This window comes from Mesoplodon densirostris, chromosome 8, assembly GCF_025265405.1.
Source record: "Mesoplodon densirostris isolate mMesDen1 chromosome 8, mMesDen1 primary haplotype, whole genome shotgun sequence".
NCBI classification, from domain to species: domain Eukaryota; kingdom Metazoa; phylum Chordata; class Mammalia; order Artiodactyla; family Ziphiidae; genus Mesoplodon; species Mesoplodon densirostris.
This window is the reverse complement of record NC_082668.1, coordinates 56,995,590-57,013,959: the sequence shown is the minus strand read 5'-3', so window position 1 is coordinate 57,013,959 and position 18,370 is coordinate 56,995,590. Positions and strand designations below refer to the sequence as shown.

At 35.7% G+C, this 18,370-nt stretch overlaps 1 protein-coding gene across 6 annotated transcripts in view; it reads right to left on the bottom strand.

Annotated features, from left to right (window-relative positions):
• R3HDM1 (R3H domain containing 1) overlaps nt 1-18,370 on the bottom strand; it is a 187,082-nt gene that overhangs the window by 46,226 nt on the left and 122,486 nt on the right. For 2 of the 6 annotated variants that reach the window (XM_060105816.1, XM_060105811.1), the window contains 3 exons: nt 15,896-15,997; nt 13,367-13,651; nt 7,517-7,640 (listed from right to left, as the gene is read on the bottom strand). In XM_060105816.1, the coding sequence (XP_059961799.1) occupies nt 7,517-7,640; nt 13,367-13,651; nt 15,896-15,997 (511 nt within the window). The remainder of the gene's footprint in view (nt 1-7,516; nt 7,641-13,366; nt 13,652-15,895; nt 15,998-18,370) is intronic. The other 4 variants (XM_060105813.1, XM_060105815.1, XM_060105812.1 and 1 more) reach the window with 3 other exon arrangements.

The following is an 18,370-nucleotide window of genomic DNA, read 5'->3' as shown; positions in this document are numbered from 1 at the left end:
GAAAACAAAGAATTATTGTAAATAGTCAATCAACCAGGAAAGTTTTTTTTTTCATTTGAAGATTATTTGTGAGTATTAAGTGTTGTTACCCAAAACAGAATTAAGAGTGAAAGGTTGTTGAGCAGTTAGTCCAGACTGTAGCTATACAAACTTCCGGGCTGAAAACAAGACCAGGTGTCACAGAGTTTCCACTACTTCCAAGATGCATGGTTTGTGACCTCCTTATTTCAAGGTTACATTTCTTTGTCTCATTATAATAAGATTTCACATGTATATAAAACAACTGGGAAGGGGAAGAAGAGGCTCAAATGGTGACATATTTCAGGTTCCATGTTCCCTGGTCTGGGTCTCTCACTCAGCCTGAGCATTTCCATGTCAATCTCCAATGTTCCTCTTTGGGTTTTAGCTTTGCTATTTTACCTCAAAGGCTGCCTTTACTCAAAATGTATACTCTCCTGCCATATTCCAGATGAGTATACAGAAGATTTCTCCAGCAGAATTTTCATAAATGTGGCTCTCCTCTCCAATAAAGTTGAACTGCTTTGCCAAGAAGTGAGCTTTTACCAATGGGGCAATGTCAGCTTTAACCTGGTCACTGTGTATATAAAGGGGCATGTCCTGTAACAGGGGTGAGCTCTTCAAGTTCTTGTGAAGCAATGGCTCTTTTCTACATACTGAATAAGCTTTACATTCATTTTTACATTCCAGGCAGGAAAACCCACCAGGTTTGAGGTTTGAACCACACTGAACAGGAAGCTGTCAGGGGCTGAGGAATCTTTCTAACTTAAAAAAAAAAAACAAAAAAAAACAAACCAGCAAAAAGCATCATTTAACATTTGATACATTGTATGGCTGGTATCCCAGGAAGGAAATTCTACTGGCATTAGGACAAGTACCTGAACAGTTTTTCAAGAAGTCATGATGTTTGATCATTCATTCCAATACTTACAACAAACAACAGTCCAGTAACTAGTTACAAAGTATATAATTTTAGAGTATACTCTCTAAAGAACATGATATTAAATGCTGCAAAACGATTACCGGACTTTTTTTGAATGACATAAGACCATGGGATCTATGTTGGTTATTAAAGTTACTATAATCACAAGCAAAACTAGAAATATTCACTTGGAAAGCACTAAAAAAGACAAGAAATGCACATCATTCTACTAATCCAATTAAAGATAAGCCCCTTACTATTGTTTATGCAAGACAAAATCATTAATAGTTTATTAGCAACATAAAGGACCATGTAATTACAGACATGCCTCACTTTATGCACACTTGCTTAATAAAATTTACATCTTAAAGAACTGTTCAAGTTGCTTTAAACCTGTGTTTAAACATTCAGGCTGCAGAGCATCAACTGTTAAAGTGGCACTTATTAGAGAAGTGGCACTGTGCTTCAGGTTCATTATCTAAGTATTCAGACCAAAGGAAGGGAGGGACATAGCTCTGATAGTTTCAAAAGTATAGTTTGAAGACTGCCAAGTATGAGAAAGAAATCCAATGATCTGGAAAAGAGGGAGAAGGTTGAAGATTAGGAAGGGTAAAGTAGATTCCTAGAGAATGAAAAGTACCACTATGTTTGAAAAATGCTACAAGGAGAGTATTTCCAGTATTCTGACACTCAGTACATCCCCAACTTGGCTACTACCTAAATTATTCTTTCCTCAATAAAGTGTGTTTCAGTACATCATAATTAAAAAAAAAAATCCTTCCTGTGATGTATCTGGATTCAACCTGGGTGTAAGAGGAAAACAGAATTATCTTTTATAGAAATTTGTGAGTATTGTGGGATAGCATCTATTTTGTAAAGCAAGCAATGCCTATATTAAGTGATACCAAACAACAGAATAAACACCCAGATCTCAATATAAGGTATTATTTAACACCGACATTCTCCTTTGTTAAAGGACTGCACTGTTGCAATATTATCCCGTTTCTTCCAGCACTTTCAGAGGAAACCACAATCAATTTTGCAAGCTGAGAGAACTAGGACAATATAAATCGATGGCTCAGGCTCTTACCCGGAGGGCTCCAAAGAATATTCTATTTTTAACTCTCTTTCACTTCAACAGAGAAGAGAGCAAGAAGGAAACACAGTGCTCAGCAGAAAAGTATTGCACTGGCTTTAACAGGCTAGTTTTATTTTTTTATACAGGTGATCTGAAATAGCATTTGTGTTAAAGGAAAGCGTTCTTAATAATACGGATTAGACATAATCAGAAAGATAATAATAGAAATCGAAGAAGTGCTTAGTCAGAACAGCCATTTAATAAATCTAAGGTTATTCCATTTAACAGTATTATTAAATTTTTTCAAGACTGAACTTGTACAGCAGAAGCACTGTCAGGGTAGATTCTTTCTTTTTTGGATGAGCCATTTTGCCAACTTTAAATTTAACTGTAACTAGGTATCTACAAGACAGTTTGTGAGAACTGTTTCCAAATCACCAAAATCTCAAGTTTGTAATCTGGTTTGTCTTATGTTTGTGGCACTATTCTAGTGAGCAGGCAAGTTCAACTAAGGATAGTCTGTTAGGTGAATGTGGAAGAACACACAGCTGCCAGAACATCTTTGCTATTCTTCTCCTCTATCACCCTCTGCTCTCCTACTTCTGTGCCTGAAATAAACATAAATACAAACATAAAAAACAAATCTAATAAAAACAGCCACACAGAGGTTATAGCTCACAGCTATTTAAATGACAGTCCTGTGGAAGAGGGAATACGACTCAAGGAAAATCTATGGGTACTTACCAGATACATTTGGCTCCAGTGGCGGCAGGATAATGGAGAAGGGAAAAGGGAAATAGGTGGATTTGTAGGTAATATACAATGTTTAAGTCTGCGCTGGTCAGGCAATGCTAAGAAATGTTTACAGAATCAATGAAAAAACAAGGATAGTCAGGGCTACCACCCAGCAATATAAATACAAAATTCCTATTACTCAAGTCAAAAGTTGTCAGTAAAGAAATTGATTGTGTAGATAGAGTCCCTATTTGACATAAGTAAATCTCTTATCAATATCACCCCTCCACTTATCCAATAGGGCCCTTTCTTCCTTGTTTGCCTTTTACACCCTGGTTACTTTTAAATTTGTGCCCTGCAATGCTGCCAGTATTCTGTGAACCTTACAGACTATTTAACCTGAAATGTTCCTCCTGTGGTTGTGGTTCTTCAGGACCCTACTGTAGTCTGCTGGTTGGAAAGCTAAGATTAAAGGTATAAATGCATTGATAATCTTTGAATTTAACAGAGGTTGCAAAACTAAAATGATATTTAGTTCTATGAAGTCATTTTGCTTCCCACATGCATACAATATCACAGTTTTGAAAAAAATTAAATTATATCCCTTCAAATAGCTTCAAATGCGTTTACATGTCTTAGGTCCATTTAATGGCATGCATAATAATATTCCTAAAAAGTTATTTAGCAACAGGGAAAGAGATGTATTTGACTTTCGCTAATGAGTCTGGCATGCTTAAGACATTAAACTTTTAAGAAAAGCTCTAATCAAAATTAATCTTCCATTCAAATCTGCTTTGGAAAAGAAATTAAAGCAATAGCTTTCATGAATTTTTAAAAGATAAATATATTAAGCCAAGGTTGTCATTTAAATTCAAATCCCTATTTCTGAGTATGATGCATGATTAAAAGGCATTACAATTAATGGAAAATATAAGCAAATGTTAATATACTTTAATACAGCATTAAAAAAAAAAAAAAAAAAAAAAGGGCAGTGGAAACCTGAGTAAAAAGAAGCCAGGAAGCAGCTGAAAAAGAGACCGGTTCACTGTGAGAAATGTAAACCTCTCAGACAGTGCTACGGCCCCGAATCCAACAGCTCAGGAACAAGGCCAATTATTGCAAAATATTCAACATATATGGTGAAGCTGCAAACTTTTCAAAAGAGTCATAAGAATGAAAGCAGCTGCATAGAAAACAGCCAGGCCTTATAAACCTAAAATCTTTGCTACAATTACTACCTGCAGGAAAAGTTTCTTAATAGTATACCAAGCTTCTTATATGTAGTATACTTCATAGTATTCAAGCTGTAAGTTTTATGATAAAGGGTTAAGATAACAAATCCATATTACTGCAGCTGGCAAGTAACCAGATCTTTTGAAATCTCTGCTTGTATGGCTCCAGTTTTGACCGTATGTCACTAAGCTACTACAAACCAATTCTCCAATGTTCCACCTTTCTGAACTAGAAATGACTCACATAAGACAGACACACAGAATCATGGAATTTTAGAGTACACAGAGGCTTCAACAGACGATACAGTAAAACTCCCTTACTTTGCAAGTGAGTAAATGGAAACCCGGAGGCTTTAAGTGATACACCTAATACCACTTAAATACAAATAAGGATTGTCAGGATTTGACTCCTATTTTGTTTTCTTTTATGTTATATAATACATTGTCCAAAAGGCCTTATGTAGCCAGAATTTCTTCTGCTTCTGTTGACAGGGGCTGACTCAACCTTGTTTTAATGACCATAGTAGTTTCACATTCATAACAAAGGATTTGTACATTCATTCCCCAGCAGTAATGTTCGTACTGATTTCAATTCAGTCCCCATAATAGATGGGTTTATTGTCAAGGAGATCAACAACTACTGCAGTTCTCTGGTACACACTTGCATGGAAGACCAAAGGCATTTTATCCTTGAGATATTTCCCCAACCTCCTTCCTGCCCCCAAAAGGGAAAATAACAGAAAATCCTATATTTCTATTGCCCATACCCTACCTGATCTAAGAATATTTGATTCAATCGGGTTTGTTAATTTAGGGCGAAATTTCTTTAGATTCATATACAAACATTTAAGAATTATTTTTTTGTATGTACCTCAGTGAAAAAAAATTGTTCCAAGTCTATCAATGCTTTCATCATTTGGCTGAATTATTAGTTTCACCCTTTTATGTAATAAAACAATATGTTTCTTGACTAAATGTTATTTGACAAGAAAAAGAAAAGTAAGGGATGTAACAAATTATTTCTAATTTTAATCAGATGGGGATGGTGGCATGTAGAGAAATATTACAAGGAAAAAAAATAAAAAATGAAATCCCCAAAGTATGATGTTTGCATATAAAAATGTAAATTACTGAGAAAGAAATCGCTATAAATCTGTACAGAAAATCAGAACAAAAAGTTCCTGCGTCCATTTCCCAGTGCATTTTACTTTTCTGTTAGGAGACACACAAACATAAATGCACATTTTTCCTGTAAAGTTTGACATAAAAAATAACCATTGGCTAACAATAAAAAAAATCTTTAGATTATATGATCATCCAACTCCTACTAATTCTACAAAAAGGTTCAGTATAATTACCAACACAATACGTGGCACTGGCACAACTGAACTTTTCTTTAAAGGGAAACTTTCTCTTCTACTTATCAGCATAACAGCATTTCTTGCGCTTTCATGTAAGGGCGCTTTGAGGATTTATTTCTCTTCTATTCTTCAAACTGAATGACGTGAAACCAACTCTAGTTATAAAGTGTTATATTATGACTGACTCTTAAGAGTCAAACACAATGTCAAAAGTCATTCAGACACACACACTTTGCTGTGCCTCTACTGTCTAGATGCAATCTGACTTATTGTTTCCTTCCTTCTCACCATAACCAGCCTTAGGAAAAACCCCACAACGGAAACATCACTGATGATAAACATATGCCACCTGTCATGTAGATATTTTGGCCCTGAATTAGGAGGCGTGGCATTTACAGTTGTTGTCCATTAAGTGGGAATATTTTTGTAAGAGAGACATTTGCATGAGCACACTGGTCCTACCTGTAATTAAAAGTTTTAATTTTGTAGGCAGTTTGACAATGGAGAGGAATAAAAATTTTGCCATGAAAAAGAACGGAACTAAGAAGCCCACACAAATGCAGAACAAAGTTTCTTTGCCTGCCTCATTAATAGGGTTACTAATGAACTAATAAGTTAATTAGTCACACGCAAGGTATTTGAATGGGGAAAGTTAAGACAATTTTTTTTACTATCATAACATTAGCTGTAATCTGTATTGTAATTTTGGAAGAAAAAAATCATGACAATTATGATATGAAAAGTCAGTCATGGAGGCCCAGGAAGACTTAGGAAATAATTTCTATTAGAATAAAACAACAATGTATTTAAAGTTAGTGAGCAGTGTCATCACCAATGTGCCCAGGTATAAAGGACAGCTTCTGATGCCTTTCAAAATTAGAGAGTATACTAGTTTAGGTTATTTGAAGTGGAATGTACTATTAAAGTTCAGGAACAGAGGACAAATTCTAAGTTGGCCAAAATGACCATTGTATATACTCAACATCCTTTGGAAGAACATTAGTCACACATACAATACAAGGCCAGTAACATGAAAAAGGGAAAAACCTACACATTGAGTACAAGACAACTCCTGAGAGCAAGACTGAGGACCTGGAGGTTCCCCTGCTAGGGGATCTAATATCTGGTAAAGGAAGTTGATGAGTCACAATGATGAGTGAAGATTGCACAAGTGAGGAGAGACAAGAACACTTCTCATCAGACCGCCCAGTGCAGATGTCTTTCTCCTGAAACTGTGGAACCCCTCAAGAGTTCCATACGTTATCAAGAACAAGAAACTGCGTAAGTAGAGGTGGAGGGTTATGTGGCCTCAGCTAATCATGCTGACATAGTCTGAGCACCTTTAAACGGCGACAAGCAGCTAAAAAGGCTTCAAAGAAACCAATAAAAATTCTCCTTCAACACCTAGAGTTATAAAAGGCTGAAAAGAATACCTTATTAAACATCTGGGGCAGAAGTACATATGTAAGTGGGAAGCATAGAGAGAAATGAGTTCAGTCAAATTAGTAAGGTAGCTTTTATACTGAGATCACAGTTGTTTCCACTGAATGCTTAAAGAAAATTTGAAAGGGGCAAAAGAAAAACTATCTTTTCAGTTCTAATATGTTTGATATGCTTAGGATTAGACTGCATTTGGTTTAAAAACAACTTTCACTATACAACCACAAAACAGAACACAAAAAAAGATGTGTAAGAACTTCATTCCTTTAAGACACTCCTCCGGAGACTAAGACATCAAAATGTCTCCACTAGGCTAGAGTTCTCAACCAAAGGTTGAGGTCATTTTGGTCCTTGTTTTGGTTAGTTGTTCAGCAGACACCTTAACTTGCCTTGTGTGCCTTTTGCTGTTTACCACAGGTGGACTACCAGGCTGTAGAGGAGGCTTCAGCTACAATGGCAGTGAGTACCTGGAAGCTGCTCACCTGGTACAATCTTCTCATTATGGCTCCCAACTCTTTAGTATAGAAACCTGACACTGTGGTATTCCCTGGAGGGTGCTAAGATCGGCCCACTCTTTTCATCTCACTGGTTTGCATATTCATAGATATGCACCTATCTGAAACCTTTGACAGACTGAGTGTGGCAGTATCTTAACAGTAAGACTGAAATAAAAGCAGGATGAAAAAACAGCAATACCGAAAGCTAAGAATTCCTAACCTCACATACTCACCTGCCTGCTGTGCAGGCTGTGGCAGTGGTTGGTTTAGATGTGAACTGTAATGGACAGAAGGGACTGGGCGATACTGAGGTTGACTGGAGTGGTAGTGGCCTGGAGCACAATAACAGGCTGGCATCTAGGATAAGCATTAAGGAAAAAAGAAGAAATCAATTTTACTTGCAGCAGAATTTTTTTTTTTCCTACCAGGAACATTGGAGTGTAATGAGTAATAATTCTCCCAAATAGTAATCATCTGAAAACTGATTCTCTTAGCTTTAAATTTACCTGAAAATTTTTTTTTTAAATTTCAAACATACAGTATACATAACAAAACACACCTACCAATTTGCCCACCAATCAGATTTAGTAGATTCAAATTTTGAGGCCATATTTGTTTCAGATTTTTCTCTCTTTTACCAAGTACTACTGAAATAGCTTAAGGCTCACTCCAACATTCCTTTGCTCTATATTCCATAGAAAAACCATTATCCAGAAGTTGGTATATATTATTCCCATAAATGTTTTTAAGCTTCTAGTGTGTGTGTAATCTGTTATCCATATATACAATTATTGAGAATTTTAAAAATGTACATTTATGGTACTCTATATAACTTCATGAACTTATTTTGCAATTAACATTGTTTTTGAGACTCATTTTGGTTGAAGCACAAATCGCTAGCTCATTCAATTTAACTGCTGAACAGCAATCACCACATAAATAAGCCAGTTTATCCATTCCTACACTAACGCACACTTGCACTGGTTCCATTCTTTAATTTTTCTCATATTTCTAATGCAAATTAAAAGGGCAATACAAATTTTATTTGTCAATTATACTTAATAAAGCTGGAAAAAATGCCAATAAGACTATCTTGATTTAGTTTTCCCTCCAGAGCTATCTGTATCAGCTGTGAATTTCTCTAAAAGTAATCTGATCTGGTTTGGGGTGAAGAATAAACAATTAATCCAGTGATATGGAAGTATGTGTTAACTTTATTAGGTTCACGGGTTCTCTTAGGTTCTGCTTATTTGACTGGGTTACTTCTAAAAGACCAGAGATCTGTGGAAATCTTAAAGAGTGCCCATTTCATCTGGAAACCAGCCAAGCACAGAATTCCTGGATCAGTTATAAGCCAAGAGTCGCCTAAATTTTCTGTAATATTCTTCTGTTTTTGAAACATTAGACACAATATACATGTGATCCCTTAATTTTTCCTGGAGGTATCAGCAAGCAATAGATATATCCTGATTTCGGATCTAATCCATTATTATACTTTTCAGTATGTGTGATGTGTATAAATAATACATTCTTCCTTTTCTCCTAATTAAAAAAAAAAAAGGATACTACTAAGGCAAATATTATAACATCCAATTTTTCTTTATAATGTATATACATGCAATATATATGACAACAATAGCACAAACAATGGAGAGCGGGTAAATGGAATTAGACTTTTAACATGAATAGTACATTTTTCTTGGAGTTTTATATGAACTCAAAGTAGATTTTTTTTTTTTTTTTTTTCCGGTATGCGGGCCTCTCACTGTTGTGGCCTCCCCCGTTGCGGAGCGCAGGCTCCGGACGCGCAGGCTCAGCGGCCATGGCTCACGGGCCCAGCCGCTCCGCGGCATATGGGATCCTCCCAGACCGGGGCACGAACCCGTATCCCCTGCATCGGCAGGCGGACTCTCAACCACTTGCGCCACCAGGGAGGCCCTCAAAGTAGATTTTGATAAGCTAAAGATACCTATCATAGTCCCTAATGAAACAACTAAGCACAAGATTCAAAGGGCTGTAGACAAAAAGGCAATAGAAGAAATAAAACAGAACCCTGAAAGATTTCAAATAATATAAAGGAAGGAAAGCAAGAAGACGGGGATAAAATATAGATACGACAAATGGAAAACAAACAGCAATGTGGCATACCTACATCTAACCATGTCAGTTGATATATTGAAGATAAAAGGACTAAACACTCCAATCAGACTGAATAAATCAGCAAATACCAACTATATACTGTATGTGAACAACATACTTTAAAGGCTGCAAATAAGAGGATGGAAAAAGACATATCATTTAAGTGCTAATCAAAAGAAGGCTGAAGCCACTAATATTAAAGTCAGATAGAATAGGTTTCAAGGACTTCAAGATTGAAGTTGGAGGACTCACACTTTCTGATTTTAGACCTTACTAGAAAGGTACAGTAATAAAACAGTATAGTACTGGCTAAAGATATAAACAGTGTAAAAACCAGGGTTGAGAAATAAACTCTTATATATATGGTCAACTGATATTCGACAAGGGTACCAAGATTATTCAGCGGGGAAAAAAAAGTATCTTCAACAAAGAATGCTGAAATAAGTAGATATACACATGCAAAAGAATGAAGTTGGACCCTTACCTCATACCATATATAAAAATTAACTCAAAAGAAATAAATGCCCTAAATATAGGAGCTAAAACCATAAAACTCTTAGCAGAAAAAAGGGATACGTTTTTATGACCTTGGGTTTGGAAAAGGATTCTTACATATGACACCAAAAGCATGAGCAACAAAATGAAAAGATGGATAAAGTGAACTTCACCAAATAAAAAAAACCTTTTATACATTAAAGGCATTATCAAAAATGTGAAAAAACAACCTACAGAATGGGTGAACATATTTGTAAAACACACATCTGATAAGGGTCTAGAATCCAGAATATACAAGGAATTCTTACAGCTCAACAACTAAATGACAATCTGATTTAAAGACAGGCAAAGGACTTACACATTTCTCCCAAGAAGATCGACAATGGCCAACAAACACATGAAAAGATGATCAACATCACTAATCATTATAGACATGCAAGTCAAAACCATGAGATAACCACTTCACGCCCACAGGATGGCAATAATAATAATAATAATAATAATAATAATAATAATGGTAAATAACAAATGTTGGCAAGGATGTGGAGAAACTGGAACCTTTATACACTGCAGGTAGGAATACAAAATGGTTCAGACACCATGGAAAACAACCTGGCAGTTCCTCAAAAAGTTAAACATAGAATTATCATATCATCCAGTAATTTTTTCCTACGTATATACCCAAAGAAATGAAAACAGATACTCGAAAAAATCCATGCACCTACATGCTCATAGAGCACTATTTACAATAGGCAAAAGGTGGAAACATCTCAAATTCAATAATGGTTGAAGATGAACAAATTGTGGTATATATATAAAATGGCATATTATTCAGCCATAAAAAGGCATGAAGTACTCATACATGCTACAACATGGATTAACCCTGAAACATTATGTTAAGTTAAAGAAGCCAGACACAGAATATAACATATTGCATGACTCCATTAATATGAAGTATCCAGAATGGTAAATCCATTCTGTATAGAGAATAAAGACTGATGGTTGCCAGGGGCTGGGGGGTGAGGGGAATGGGTATGAACTTTTCTTTTGGGGTGATAAAAATGTTTTGGAACTAGACATAGGTGATGGTTGCAAAACACTGTGAATGTACTAAATGCCACTGAATTGTTCACTTTAAACTGGTTAATTTTACATTATGTGAACTTGATCTAAAAAAAACAAAACCACAAAACACTGAAATGATAGAGTACAAATTCTTTTCAAGTACAGACAAATCATTCCCCGAGAGACTACATGCTGGGACATGAAATAAGACTCAACAGGTTCCAAAACACTGAAATCTTAGAGTAGATTCCCCGACCACGTGACTAAAATAGAAATCAGTAGCCATAAGCCCCAAACGTTTGGAAATTAACAAGCTTCTAATGTAAATCATGGGTCAAAAAAGTCATAGAGAAACTTCCTTGGTGGCACAGTGGTTAAGAATCCACCTGCCAGTGCAGGGGACATGGGTTTGAGCCCTGGTCCAAGAAGATCCCACATGCTGCAGAGCAACTAAGCCCGTGCGCGCCACAACTACTGAGCCTGCACTCTACAGCCGGGAGCCACAACAACTGAAGCCCGTGCACCTAGAGCCCATGCTCCGCAACAAGAGAAGCCACCACAATGAGAAGCCCACACTCCGCAACAAAGAGTAGCCCCCGCTCGCCGCAACTAAAGAAAGCCCGTGTGCAGCAACGAAGACCCAATGCAGCCAAAAATAAATAAATAAATAAATTTATAAAAAACAAAACAAAAAAACCTTACATTAGTAACAGTTCAAACAGAAAATGAATAAACAAAACTAATGAAGCCCTAAGTTGTTTTTCTTTTAACATCATCAAGAGAATTGATAAACCTCTAGTTAAACTAATAAAGGAAAAAGAAAAAAGAAGACTGAAATTACTAATATCTTTAGATCCTGAAGATACTAAAAGTATAATAAGGGTATCATATGAGCAACTTTATGCCAAAACGTTTGACAACACAAATGAAATTGATACAAACTACCAAATCTGATCCAAAATGAAAAGGAAATTGTAACGGCCCTTTATCTATTTAATACTAAACAATAAGAATTCATAATTTAAAAACCTTCCCTGAAAAAGAAATCCAGGTCCAGATGGATTCATTAGTGCAATTCTAGCAAATATTCAAGAAGAAATAACACCAATTCTACATAAACTCCTTTAGAAAATAAAGGAGGGAACACTATCCAACTCGTTTTGAGGTCAGTACCACCCTGGGTACTACAACCTGAAAAAGACATTATAAGCAAACTACAGACCGATATCCTTCATGAACATACATGCAAAAATCCATAAGAAAATACTAGCAAATTGAACGCAGTGATATATAAAAAAGATAACTATATCATGATATATATACCACTATATATCGTGAGGTATATTCCAGAAACAAAAGGTTAGTTTAACATTCAAAAGTCAAAGTAATTTACTGTATAAGTAGACTAAAGGGGAAAAAACCCCACATGATCACCTCAATAGATGCCAAAAATTTTTTTTTACAAGATTAATATCTATTCATGGTAAAGACTCTTAGCAAACTAGGAATATTAGAAAATTGTACAAAAACCCCACATATAGTATCACCATTAATGATGAAAGACTGAATGCTTACCCTTATGGCTGGAAACAAGGAAAGCATATGTACTTTCAAAACTTATATTTAAGTTAATACATGGATTCTAGAGATTTTTACTTCCCTCTGTTGTGCTGAAAGTATTCAACATTAGGGCTCCTAGCTAATGTAATAAGGCAAGAAAAAGAAACAAAAGGTATATAGATTGGAAAGGATACTATATGTCGAATAATCAAATTTAGAAAGTCCACAGGATAAAAGATCAGTATATAAAAAACAATTATATTTCTACATACTAGCAATGAACAAATAGAAAATAAAATTTAAAAATAATCTCCTTTAGAATATCACCTTAAAACATTCAATATTTAGGGATATACTAAAAAAATACATGTAACACTTGTGTGATGAAAACTATAAAATACTGTTGACAAAAAATTAAGGAAGATCTAAATAAATGGAGAGATACATGTTCGTGCATTGGACGATTCAATGGTGTTAAGATGTTAATTCTCCCCAAAATGATCTACCTCTTCTTAAAATGTATCATTTTATTTTTATAGTGCATTTACTTTACTGTGTTTCTCTTAAGCTAATCGGAACAAAAGAAACCTCTCAGAGTCAGAAGGAAACTCAAAGATCACATAATGTAACCCTCCAACTGAAGTGTCTACATGTCATGTAGTTGTCTAGCATGCACTTGAAAATCTCCAAAAGATGACTACAAGCTTTGCTTACAGGTTCTCACAAATCCTATCCATGCGAAATTAAAAATAAGCTCTCTAAAGTTAAAAGTTATCTTAAATGAGAGGCTTCCACAGGAGAGAAAAGATGAAAAAGCAATGTACCTGTGGAGAGGGCTGTTGAATATATCCTTGCTGCTGGAGCACAGGCTGGCTGACAGGATGACCAGAGGCAGAATAGCCAGCAGTAGGGACTGGCTGCCCAGGTGGTAGCGGAGGAGGAGGAGGTGGCGGCGGTGGTGGAGGGGCTGCTGTCATGATATAACCAGACTGCTGTGGGGACTGAAGAACAACAGTGGACTGGAACATGGTGGCGTGAGGATCAGAACCATCTGCAGATGGCTGGCGGGCAAGACTCATGTGGCTAAACTGAGACCCAAGGTTGTCCTGCTAAAAAAGGGAGAAGTCAGAAATCAGTAAGCTTTCCATACATAGACCAAACTTATCAAAGAAAAATACTTCAGATATTTTAAGAAGAGTTGCAGTAGTATATATTACGGAAATCATGTATCTACAACAGACATGACTTAATAGAAGAACAGCTTCAAGAAAATTAGAAGTCTAAGGCAGCAAGGTAGGACTATTACAATGCTATCATTGCAAATTACTTATAAAATATATCTAACGGAAATGTATAGCATGCAGAAAAGAGTAGGGTGTAACATTACACAATAAAAAAATGAAAAGACACTATTTAAATGAAGACTAAAGGCACCCTTTTATATTATACAATTAACATTTTCTGAAAGGACTTCGAAGACCAGGAGTCTAGCAACGCATGGTACTAATTACTCTTTACTTTAAATCGTTGCCCTTCTTCCCAGAAGGCGAGATTCAGGTTCTATGCATTTCTGTATCTCCTCCCATACCTAACAATCAAATATACTAGCAGAAATGAAATAAAATATATAAAATCTACCCTCCCTGATGTACACTCTAATCTCTCAACAATAATTTGGTCATAAACTCTTCCATAGTGTTTGTCCTTAAGTCAGATGTTAGACAGATATAATCCAAATGACAGTTTCCTACTGCTTTTGCTACTTAAGAGAGCCAGAAATGGTGCCCAGCCAAGAAAGGGTTACGATTTATATGCCATCTGACAAATGTTTCTCTGACTCAACAGCGTAAGGATCAATTCTGACTAGTCTACATAATATCACTGATATGACGATAATGGGGTTAAAAAGGCATTCCCTTGCTCCCAAGGAGCCACAGATTGGCGACAATATGTACCATATTTTGTTAAGAGGGAAAATTTGAAAAAAAGTTACTTAAAATATTGTGGTAATTGAGTTGTTAGATCAAAGTTGTTGACATGTCTGCAATTTCTATAATCTGCTGGTTTTTGCAAAGTAAATGAAGGCTATGGAGATGATAAAGGGACTGAAAAAAAGGGAACCTGACTTAGTGACTGAAAATATATGGCTTTACTCTTCCCAAATGGTTGTTCTGACAGAGTCTAGCACTATTCATATAATTCAATGAATAGTTTCAGAAGAGGAAAATATACTTACAAATACCTACTAGCTGTAATTACAACGTAATATGGCCAAATATTTTAAAAAGAGATACGATAACTATATACTACCATCAGAGTCATCTTGGTAAAAAAAGTCATTTTCTTAATCCAATGATCTGCCATTTTTCCAAAACATTTTTGAGGCTTTTATGGTATTTCTAAAAATGTTGTCAACCTTCTCAACGCTGGCAAAATTTCATTTTTTCAGACTGAAAGTGATTTCTGAAAATCATTCAGAGCCAAGGCTGGTAAATAAGGTCGCCTCAAGCTCAAAACAAAAACACCCCCAACAAAACAAAACATTTCTAAAAAGTGGCAAGTGATTTTAAGATATAGCTTATAATTTAACCTGGATGCGATTTCAAAATGTGATGGCCATATAGTCTGAAAAATAAGAGCATCACTGGGAAAAGTATATTGGTGGTTAGGCAGATTCATTTAAAGGGAAGGAAATTAACACTTATTGAATATCTATTTCATGTTAGGCACTATGCGGGAGGTACTTTATATGGTGGCCTCATATGCTCAGTAACTAGAGAAGGTCACACAGGGAACACATGGCAAAGGTGTATCTGAGTTCTTACTGAGACGTATAACTTGGGGCATACTTTGGATTAAATGAAGTACCATTACTTTATAGTCACAGATTAAATATCTAGAGATCTTCTTTGGAAATATACTAAGGAGGATGTTTTATGTAATTGGAAGCTCCAATTCACCTAATGACTGATACTAAGTCTACTGGACCTGGGGCACTGGGGAAAGAACAGAAAGCCTAAACCCAGATGAAAGCCGCCACCCCAGGACCGCACAGACCTGCACTGGCCTCAATGAGAAAAATAGCTAAAACATCTTATGACTTGAAAATTATTTCATTATGAAAAGAGAGGAAAAGATTAGGCTTTATACAATCACTGTGATAAGCCAATATAACAAATATTTTATGGAAGAGAATAAATTATTTCTAATACAGGTTAGAAATGTTTTTCAAAATGTATGTAACCCTGACTTTAGAAAATCACAAAAGAACGTATCACATTAATCACATTCACAAGGATTCATCACACATCCACCCACAGAAACAACGCAGGAGGTGAATAGAGATATAGTACCACGGAGTATTGCTGGGTGGGTGAGACTGGCAGGAACGGGGATGGGTAAGGGGCTGTTGAGTACTGAACAGGCTGTGAAGAGGGCTGCAGAGGACGAATAGGCTAAGGAATAACAGGTTGGCAAACAATGTTAATGTCGGAATAAAATGTTAGAAGAATTGCATAAAATGGAAAGTTACACTTTTTTTGGCAATAACTTAAAACTACAAAGTCACCTTAAATACAACATTATAGGAAACAACAAAAACAATACTAAGCGAAGAAACTCTACATAGAAAATTTTGAGAACATACATTTAAATTTAAAACATAATTAGAAAGATAATTTTCTTCATAAAAGTATTTACTAGATTCACTGCAACAGGTAATTTAGACATTTCAAATCCTATTATCTAACAAGACCCCTGGGTTAAGTCAGTAAAGGCAATACCATTTATCCTTACTTCCTGGTTTGATGTCGGGGCTGCTCTACTTGGCTATGTAACACTAAGTAATAAAAGAAAAACTTCACTTACTCTTATTATCAGACAGTATATCTTACATAATGCCTATGCCAAGTAACCTCTCTATTTGATAATAATCCATGATTAGATAACTCTTTTGGGACCAAACTGCCTAAATTTTAGCAATTTTTAAACAAAAATGTACTGTGAATACCATTAATAGCCTAAAGAAAACACACACATACATATAAGCACGTGCACACACACACAAACAGGTCTCTTTTACGTAAGGAAGATAAACACAGTTTTCTTCTAACTAAAAATTTTTATTGAGAGAATATTAGGAGCTGAGAAACTACACTTGGTCTTTGAACAACTCAGGGATTAGGGGTACTGACCCTCTGTACGGTCAAAAATCTGTGTATAACTTATGGTCGGCCCTGTACCTGCAGATTCTACTCCACGGATTCAACCAATCACAGATCATGTATACTGTAGTTACGTATTTAGTGAAAAAAATCTATTGTATAAGTGGACCCTCGCAGTTCAAACCCATGTGGTTTGACGATCCACTGTAATTATTTGAAATTCTTTTTACTAACAAAATACTCCTGCATTTCAGAGAAAAAAATTTTTAAGTTTTATGTTTCCCAAGGGCACTCAAAACACAGGTTTTCTAAAACATGAAAGAGGTTTCAATCCTTTCTAAATTTTAGGGAATACAGCTGGCCATCTATAGGCTAATAACGGCATTCAGTTTCCCAGTCTTACATTTATATAGTTTATTACAAAGGACAATATATATATTGGTTTAATGACTATCATAATCTACCATACAGGTGGCAATCAGGTTAAGGGAAATCAAGTGACCTGTATACAACTATTTAAGCAAGCACTGGAGGAACCCAAGTCATTTTATCTAATGAAAACTCTTAGTTTTGGTTACAATATACATACATGACTCTCCCTGGACAATATCTCCAAAGAGTATACTTTAGAAATGCAAAATTAACTAAATAAGATTACTCAGGGAATAATCTAGATAAGGAGAAATTCTTATGACTAAGATGTATAATGATGAGTCTGCCCTTCCACCACAAAATCAACACAACAGTTTCTGGAAAAAAATGAAAGGCTTAGATTAGTTTAGAATTCCACAAAAAATTCTAGAGCTAACATACTAAAAAAAGTATAAGCTGAAAATCTACAGAGTAGCCACTGGTTCCTCACTAACCTCTTGACTAGAAATTAGCAAGCTTCCTAATGGATGACAGCACATACCACACTAAATGAGGTGTTGTGGCTTTAAAACTACCAAGTACAAGCTATTTAATGTGTTCTTAAGTCAGACAACCATTAAGACACAACTTTCTACCAGAAAATGTGACCTACTAGGTCAGTGTCAGATGAAACAAAAGCCTTAGTCGGCTGGGGAGTAAAAGAAAGAAGAGTACTGTGAGCACCAAGGGTAGGAATTAATGTCTGCCAGAGTGTCAAGTGGTAATGAGAAAAATGTGGGCTAGAAGACTGGCTGATCAAAGTGAAATTCTGACAGTATGTAGAAAAGAAAAAGCATTAGCACTTCCTTTTTCCTACTTAAATTGCAACTGGCTGTAAAATAACATCCACTTAAAGTGACTGGTTTCAAGAACGCAGCCCATTTGAAGGCTTTGGAAATCACAGCATTACTGCGTTTGGTTATTTGAAATTTCATGGATGGATTATCTCAGTGTGCAAGAGATCGTTACTGAGTTATCATTTGTTCATCAATTCTCTATTCTTGTATTTGAGGAAGAATTACCAGAAACACCTGAAGCAATGCCAGGAAAAACAGCCATGGAGTTTGAGGCATACTCCAATATTTCAAGTTATAGTCTATTAAGACAGCATTTCTAAACTAAGCTGCCTACATCTTCACTTAGGACTGTCTTTTAAAACTAAACCAGGCAAAGCTATTTCTAAGATATAATAATATGAAACATATAACCACAGATAAACCCTTAGGACTTTTCGAAGGTGCCAGACTAACATTA